Source organism: Chenopodium quinoa, unplaced genomic scaffold (genome assembly GCF_001683475.1).
Source record: "Chenopodium quinoa cultivar QQ74 unplaced genomic scaffold, ASM168347v1, whole genome shotgun sequence".
In the NCBI taxonomy this organism is placed as follows: Eukaryota; Viridiplantae; Streptophyta; class Magnoliopsida; order Caryophyllales; family Amaranthaceae; genus Chenopodium; species Chenopodium quinoa.
In genome coordinates, this window is record NW_018744167.1 from 959,035 (window position 1) to 968,339 (window position 9,305).

Genomic DNA, 9,305 nt, shown 5'->3' on the forward strand with positions numbered 1-9,305 from the left:
AGCAGCAGCAGCAGCAGTAGCAGTAGCAGCAGCAGCAGTAGCAGCAGTAGCAGTAGCAGCAGCAGCAGCAGCAGTAGCAGCAGCAGCAGCAGCAGCAGTAGCAGTAGCAGTAGCAGTAGCAGCAGTAGCAGTAGCAGCAGTAGTAGCAGTAGTAGTAGTAGTCTTACATATGAATGTACACTACGTATGAATGTTGGTACTTGATGGTTGTATATTCAAATAATGTTCAATATTAGGATTTGATGAACGTAGCTATGGTTTTTTTTTTATTGACAAGTATTTTTTATTTATTTTAATAATAACCCAATAAAATTATATTTGTGTTTTATTTTAGAATTAATAACTTTACTTGCCAAAAAAAACAATAATTTTCAAATTTTATCTTATCTAGCAACCCATATCATGATTAGATAATAAAAAAAAAATTATAAGAGATTTATTTGCTACTCCACATATACACGTAGTATAAGATATGATGATATTAAAGATTTGTATACATCCTCAAAAATACAATTTTTTTCTATTATAAATAGACACCATATAAATATATATATACTACACACGCACAACCATTCCACCACGAGCTTTAATTCATTAAAACTATATAATACAGAAACGCAAACATGTGAAAATTATTTATGTACTCTATTTCATGGTGTGATTTTCTTTTCAGGTCTAATTCGTTTATTAACAAATAATTTTGGAAAAAAAAAATGTAAGTATATCAATGCTACCTAATCTAATTGTGTTACTTATCATATTAAATTTTGTTAAACAACTTAATTATAATTATGTATTTGAAGGGATTATGTCCATGCGTTAGTTGAAGGAAATTTTGTCAAGTACTTATAAATCAAAAGAGGAATGTGTAGATTGGAAAAGTAAGTTTGCAACTATAGTCTTATAATAGAAGAGAAAAAATTTAAAATTGTAAGAGATGTCTCTAATAATTTTGATTTGTGTATTATAGTTTCTGGTAGAATATATGTATTATTTTTGTAAAAAATCATTATAGTAGTGTGGTAATGAAATTTCATTATAAAGATTTAATTTAATTCAATTAGATTAATTTCAGTAAATGCAACAATCTTGGTATATACTTTTTATTTAACTATTTAAAAATTTATAAAGTCATGTCTTTTTATTATTACTCTCACCATCTTTATTCGATCTTACCTTATAGTTTTGGGTTTACTTTATTAATTTTTCATTGTATAAAGTTGATATGGAGTAAAAGAATAATGGTGGTCTAAGTTATTGTTTGTGAAAGAATATAGTGATTTTATAATTATACATGTATAGAACAACAATGTACTTTCATTATACAAACGAATCATAGTTAAAAAAAAAAGAGGATTTATGATTTAAATTATTTTAAAAAGCAAAATAATATCGACAAATTAAAAATTAAATTCATATTTTATTTTAAAATTAAATGAATAGTAATTAATTAGGATTTGAATTATTAAAAAAACTAAAAGTTTTCTTTTTATTTAATTATCTTTAGATAAATATGAACCGTGATTTATAAATTAAATTATTTTTATTTAACATTAATATCTTATTCTAATATCCGATAGATTAAATAACATATAAAAAGGTATGACAAATGATAAAAATATTAAAATTTATTTTAATTTAGCATTAAAAAAATCAATCACCACTTGAGAAAAATTAATGAATGAGATTTGAGAGTCAACCAATGAAAAAAAAATCACAAACTAATTTTTAAAAATAATTAATTACCCCATAAGAAATCTTCACGAATGAGATATGAGTGTTTAATTTGATGTGTCATGTAAGAAAAATACCAATATTGATTTAGGATTAAAATTATTTTTAAAAAATATATCTTTTAACATTAAAAGTTTTATCCGGAAAATTTGGTAAATGATAATGAATTTTGCAAGGGTTAGGGAAGGATCCATCATAATTAGTGATTTAGTATTTTTTTTAAAAAAAAAAACTTATATTTTAACTTTTTTTTCTTCTATTATCCTACAAATAAGATATTATATTTATAATTTTTTTATTAATTATAAATTTAATTTTCACGTAATTAGCACCAACAAATAAGATCTCTTTTTAAATTATATTAAATAATAAAAATTAACCTTTTCCTAATCAGCACAATAATTTAATCAACATATTGTATGGTATAATTACAAAAAAAAAATATCCTTACATGAAATTTACAGATAAAAACCGTGCATCGCACATGCTTTCATCTTGTAATAATAATAATAATAATAATAATAATAATAATAATAATAATAATAATAATAATAATAATAATAATAATAATAATAATAATAATAATAATTTAATAATAATGATACTTTTAATAATAATTTTTGATAAGATTTTAAATATGTATTACAAAGTGATAGATAAGTGAATATAGTAATTTTTTTGAGATTTTTGAAGTATGTGAAATTATATGAAAATGGATGTCTATTAATAGAGGAAAAAAAATATGAACGTTGGTGTAATTTTTTTTTTAAACGTAAATATGATTTATAACGGTTATAAAATTGTAACCGTTGGTATTAATTGTTAATTTTCTGATTGGTTGAGAAAGGCTGACAGGACGCGTGTCAAAGTGCCATTGGGCCGCGTGACGCGCCCTGTCAGCATCTGATGATAATTTTTTTTTTGCTTCGTTCCACCAAAACGACGTGTTTTGGGGAATGTGTTGAATAGCAGTTTACAAAACTCGTCGTTTTGGTGTGGGGTTAGCAAAAAAAAATAAAATTAAATATCATTTTGGCTGTGGGGCCCACCAAATTACTGTTCACCCTTATTTCTCCTCATCTTGTGCCCAGATTTCATTCTCCCCATGAGGAGATTATTTTCTTCTCATTAGTGTAGGCTTTTTGTATTTTTTTTTCACACTTATTTCTTCTCATGTACATTTTTTACCTCATTGGTGTGAATGCTCTATATATATAAGCATAATTTTGTTTAAAGCAAGTATTTTTTAGAGGCATAATTTTTTATGTAAAAATGTCAAGTATTCTTATTGGTTTCGCCTTAATAATATGTACTGTAAATGATTAGCTTTCAACTCAATAGAAGTAGTTTTAAAACATAAAAATCAAGAATATATTCAAGTTCGTTTTAGATTTCTGAATATTATTATTAATTGAGATTGGACACAACTTCTTTCTACAAGTTTATTAATTGAATTTGATGTAATAAGTACATGTCAATACGTGTGTTTGGATCGGGTTTGGTAAAATATGATCAAATCAAGTCTATATTTTATACTTGAGTTATTTTACATTATTGTGTTTACGCAAGCCAAAAATCCGAAATCTTTATCAAATATTTTACGAGTCTGTTTTTGTTGAAGAATAAACCTCTCAAGTGTCACCACATGTAAGTGTCCCACATTGGTTGAAGAAGAGATAGTTAAACAATTTATAAGGTTAAGGGGCTACTCCTCCTATTGCCATATGGTTTTGGGATGGAACCTCCTTGGACTTGTGAAGTGGATTCTCTCTCTTGGTTTGCGGATGCGGCCCAGACTCGCGTTTGACATAGTATCAGAGCCAGGCCCATGATATGGGACCTTAAATGGATAAAGTTCACTGGGCCAAGAGTAGGTCCGTGTGAGGGGGAGTGAAGAAGCACTCTAGCCCGAAAAATCACAAGAGACAAAGTTAAAAAGGACCTTACATGTGAGGGGGAGTGTTGAAGAATAAACCTCTCAAGTGTCACCACATGTAAGTGTCCCACATTGGTTGAAGAAGAGAGAGTTAAACAGTTTATAAGGCTAAGGGGCTACTCCTCCTATTGCCATATAGTTTTGAGATGGAACCTCCTTGAACTTGTGAAGTAGACTCTCTCTCTTGATTTGCAGGTGCGTCCCAAACCCGCATTTGACAGTTTTTTATCTAGTGTGTTGACACCTCTAATCAAAAGAATTTCCTTAAACACTTTGTCATATCCTAGTTACTTTATATAGTTAAACGATTATCAATCCTTAATTATGCCATGCAAAATGTGCTAGAGGGCCCCAAAAGTCATCATCTATCATAGTCAAAGCAATAGTCAAAAACTCCATTAATCCTACAAAAGGCCGACACCTTCAAAATCCAAGATTTATCATCATTAATCATCATTTAAATTCATCACTCCCACTCTTAATTTTTTTAAAATCAAAATAAACAACCCCCAAATATAATAATTCATAATATCCATTTAATTAATTAACCATACTTGTTTGTTGGTACAAACCAATTAACACATTTGACCACAAAATTAATTATTTCAACCCCACAAACAAATTTCCTAATCATTTCATCTTTTCTCCTCCCTTCAATAAATCACCCATGTGAGTTTGTTTACCTCACTTCATCGTTAATGGCGGAACCCAGAAGAACTCCAGCTGTTCGTGATGTTAGTCCTGACTCAGTCATTCTTACATTCGAGTCAAACTTCAATAGTCTCTTCTCCTCTGCTTCTGCTAGTGTTGATCGTTGTTCGTTTGCTTCGGATGCTCAAGATCATGATTGTCTTTCGTCCGACTTTTCCCAGGTTAAGAAACTCTTGATACTATACATGTTTTATAGGGACTACATTGTTGATTTATGAGTAGTTTTCTGGGTGATGATTGTTTTTTTTTTTTTGCAGAATTTGAGTGGAAATGGAGGTTCAGATCTAAGTAACAATGGGAGATACCTCAGCAAAAAAGTTGAAAAAGCTAAAGGTGGAACTGCAACTTTCGTTGTTATTAGTATTACAGTAGTTCAACTTTTTGGGTTTTGAAATTTAAGTTTATATGTATAAAATTTGGTCCAATAATTGCGGTTTTTTTTTTTAATTGTGTGAATAGTTTACAAAGAAGAAAACAACAAAGTAGTACACCCTAATGTTGATCATGTAACTGAACCCCTAGATTCTGCGAGAAATTCGTTTTCATTAGCTCTTAAAGGTAACAATTGAAAAAGGGATTGAATTATTGAAGTTTTTTTGGAGTTTTTGTTTATTGGTGTAACACTTTTGGTTGATTAGAGTGTCAGGAAAGGAGATCTAGATCTGAGGCTGTAAATAAGAAATCGGACCGGCGAAGACCGGCTTCATTGGATCTTAATAACTCATTGAGTGTGAATGTGGTGAGTTCGTCATCGCCTAAATTTGGTGGCGTGATGAAGAAGGGTGTGGTTACACCTCGAAAATCCGGGAATTTTCCGAGTCCGGGGACACCCAATTATCGCCATGGAAGTGTTGGAATGGCGAAAGGGTGGAGTTCTGAGAGGGTTCCTTTGCCTTGTAATGGTATTAATAGAAGGCAAATTGGTGCTGCATTGTTGCCATTGAGTAATAATGGGAGAGGGTTGCCTTCAAAGTGGGAGGATGCAGAGAGGTGGATTTTTAGTCCGGTGTCTGGGGACGGAGTTGGGAGGACTTCTTCATCATCATCGTCGTATCAGCAACCTAAGAGGCGGCCTAAGTCGAAGAGTGGTCCTCTTGGGCCACCTGGGGTTTCGTATTATTCACTGTATTCACCTGCTGTTCCTATGTACTATGAGGGAAACCATATGGGAAGTCATACAGCAGGATCGCCTTTCTCATCAGGAGCAATGCTGGGAGATGGTTGGTCCTTTCGTGCAAGTGGTGAAACTAGAGATTTTTCGAATACTTTGGAGCCCTGTATTGCTCGTTCTGCTAGTGTACACGGTTGCACTGACCTCGTCTGTCAAGGATCTTTGACCAGCTCTCAAGGTATGATAGTTTGTTCTGCGTTGCAATGAGTCTTAAGGAAAAGTATTCATTTTCTTAGCCTTTGCCTTCTCTTGTAAAATTTCTTAGTGAATAGTGAACATAGCTGAATAAGATTTCAGCTCTTGTATTTGTTAATGTTGATGCTTTGATCGTGCAACAAATTGTCAATCCACATATACAAACAAAAGATTAATTTATTTTAGTAACAAAACAAAAACAAATTCTTTTTGTTGGGTCCAGGTTTTGGAATTGATTTATGATATAAATAATAAATTAATCATGTAAACTTCTAAATTATCGAATGTCCAAGTTAATTCTTAAATCGATAATTTAATCATCCAAAATTTGTCTTGTCCCCACTCTCCGTTTTGATATCACTTTCAGACCTTAAATTGCTTTCTTTCTTTATTTCTTTTCTTTTTCTTTGTTGGTACAAACATTAAGCTCTTTTTTTTTTGGTGATAGGAATGTGATCAATTTGTGAATCCAAAAATACTCCGGTAGTATGTAGAGTGTGATGTGTTTCATCTTGAAATTCAATTAAAATTTGTAAATTTATAAATGAAGTAGCTCTGTTGTGAATCCAGAGTGAGGGAGGAATTGCTATAATTTTGATTTAATCAACAATAGCTAGAAGCTCTTTTAATGAGTTTAATTTTCATTAAAATTAAATGACCTTAGCTTATGAGAATCCTACATACATCTTTTTTTTGCATTATGCCATGTTACCTTTTGTTGTGCATGCAAGGTTTATTTTCCCAAGGATTAAACGGGGTGCATTAATCACGGGATCAAACAATGAAACAAGATGGAGGTACTTGAAAAAAATGATCAATTTGGATGAATCTTCGATGGGAAAGAAACAAATCCTTGTCTTTTTGGTTGGGTGGTGGGCTTAAATGTGCATTGAGAGTCTAGATTTATAGGAGTTTCCTTTAAGGGTTTATCTTTGGTTTGAGTAGCATATATATACTAGCTTAGCAAAACTTTCCATTTCATAGGTTATTTATGCATGAGGTTGAGAGGTGTTAATTCTCTCATCTTTGGATTAATTTGTGATTACCAAAGGGAAGTGGAAGGCTCTAAAAGTGTTTATAATCATCATTAAATTGCTAATGTCAAGATATGGAATTATGCCTTTCCTCTTCTCTACGTGTCTCTTCCTTTTATGTTCCTCCGATTCTATCATGAAGTGTTTAGGTCTCATTTCATATAAATTATCTTCTCAGTATAAACTAATGAGTGGTAACAATCATGATTTTTTGTCTTTATGAATTATTTGTGGTCAAATAGATACCGTGTCACAAGCATATTGCGGTCTTGAAAGGTTTCATCACTGTCTTAATTCATTTATGTTCTGATCTGAAGAGCCCTTTGTAGCAAATTAGTTGTGAAATTATTGTTGCAACTATACTTGATCATTTTCTTCTATGTGATTGAACATAGATGAAAGAGTTGATGGTGTGAAAAATGCTACCAGCACTGTGTCCCGTGCTATTTCTAGAAGGGACATGGCAACCCAGATGAGCCCTGAAGGTAGTTGCCATTCCTCTCCTAGAAGGTCTTCTTTCTCTCCATCTACCCCTTCCATCCTACCAATTATGGAGGTCCAGAGTTCTAGTACCTCAAAACCAGAAGTGAGGGATGTGCAGATTGATGAGCGAGTCACAGTGACACGATGGTCCAAGAAATATAGGGGGCGCAATACAAGTAAAGAGTCTGAAGTTGTGGACGAGTGGAAATTGAAAGTAGAGCCGTGTTCTTCTGCTTGGGAAGTGTCTGAGACAGTGAAGAGCCTTTCAAAGTAAGTCATTCTTACATAAACTGTGGCCTTTATTGAAATAGCACTGTAAGAAATTAAATGTCATTTTAAGCCAGTTTTCCCTGCAACATCTTGAACAGGGCCAGGAGAGATGAATCTAAAATCTCAGCATGGGAAAATCTGCAGAAGGCCAAAGCTGAGGCAGCCATACGGAAACTTGAGGTTCTTACATATTGTTATATTGTGTGATAATATCTTGGTAATGTCAGTCGTGATGCATAATTATGAAGATTTCTCTAAAGTTGATCAAGTAGTTCATGCATGAATGCAAACTAGGTGATTGAAATATCACAACATTAATAGGCTTGTGCTGGCTGAATTGCATGATGCAGATGAAGCTGGAAAAAAAGAGGTCATCATCAATGAATAAGATTATGAAGAAGTTGAAATCTGCTCAGAAAAAGGCTCAGAACATGAGGAGCACAATACTTACCAATCAGACGCTTCAGGTGCCTAAAATGAGCAATAATGCAGTATCTTTCCAGACTCGTCAGATGGGTTCCCTCAGTGGTTGTTTTACATGCCATGCTTTCTAAAAATCTAAACTAAAGGTAAATTATTTATGTGCTAGGAAAATGTTAATGCGTAGTAAATTTAATGTCATTAGATTATCAAGAGTAGTTTCTGTTTCTGCATTGTACTGTCCATATGAACTGTCATGTTTGCAACACATTGACATTTTGTGCGTGTGAAACTGTGAATTATAGGGCACCTATAAGTATATATTTACTTTCATATATCAACAAGGATTCTATTCAATGCTCATAACCTTTCATAGAATAATATGGGTAACCTTATCATACGCGATGGTGAGAAATAGGGCTCCAATTATTTAGTCTGATTTTTAATAGCCAAGACATACATTCTTATGCTTGGTCCTTACTTTTAGAGGCAAAATAAATCAACATTTGATTTATCAACTTAGATCGACTTGACCAATACTACCACTCTTCATTTCTAGGTAAAGTGTGAGCTCAAAGATACTGTAAATGAACTTTTCTCGGCCATTGTTTTTACAATATCCTTCCATTTCCTTGGAACATTTCAATTTATCTTCAGCAGAAAACTGACTGATCAATTCTGCAGGCTCACAGTAGGACTCTTTCAGCTGGAACATTATACAACTGGTACATAGCACGCTGCGTGCTTCATAGACAATGCTACAGCCGGTCAGCCAGTGCCCATTCAGCTGATTACTTGAAACACTTGTTCGACCTCTTCGAATTTTTGTTTCGTTCACTCAGCTCTAGGGGGCGGGGGATGTCTAGGATCCAGATTATATTGTAGAGTATTTAAATTGTTAAGATGTGGAATTGACAAATAATGTATGGCTATATTTTTGTTCACTTATTTCATTATTCTTTTGTTGGATGTATCATGTATGTAAATCAAGTGTTTAGTTTGTTAAGAGTAACAATTATCTACAATCAACTTTGCATGAGCTCCATTTAGGATAATTGTTTCAAAATCTATGCACTTGCTTATACAAGTTTATATAACGGAGTACTATAAATAAAATAGCAGGTATAAATGTGTTTCCAAAACTAGTTAAATTTTTAAGAATTAATGTTACCGGGTGGCCAATGAGCTCGGTTGGACACGGCCCACCCTCTCACGGCTGGTGGGTCATCAGGGTCAGCCCGTAAACCCAGCTCTGACCTGACACACCTCGGTTCAGGTTTGGGGTGTTGTGGGTCAATTTTCTCCAAGCCTTATCCCCTTCAACCCAGCCCACTTTGACTCATTTAATTTG

General features: G+C 32.8%; 1 protein-coding gene across 3 annotated transcripts; it reads left to right on the forward strand.

The window, feature by feature from the left end:
• The first annotated feature begins 4,111 nt into the window (after window positions 1-4,111).
• On the forward strand, window positions 4,112-8,960 carry LOC110693817. Of its 3 annotated transcripts, XM_021870966.1 has the most exons (8): window positions 4,117-4,542; window positions 4,639-4,714; window positions 4,841-4,939; window positions 5,020-5,730; window positions 7,177-7,534; window positions 7,633-7,714; window positions 7,885-8,103; window positions 8,639-8,960. In XM_021870966.1, exons 1-7 carry the CDS (start codon window positions 4,369-4,371, stop codon window positions 8,086-8,088), a joined length of 1,704 nt encoding a protein of 567 aa, XP_021726658.1. In that variant the 5' UTR covers window positions 4,117-4,368; the 3' UTR covers window positions 8,089-8,103; window positions 8,639-8,960. The 3 variants fall into 3 exon arrangements, with proteins under 3 accessions (XP_021726660.1, XP_021726658.1, XP_021726659.1); XM_021870968.1 differs by lacking the exon at window positions 8,639-8,960 and having other exon boundaries at window positions 4,112-4,542; window positions 7,633-7,751; window positions 7,885-7,989; XM_021870967.1 differs by lacking the exon at window positions 4,841-4,939.
• Window positions 8,961-9,305: the final 345 nt, after the last annotated feature.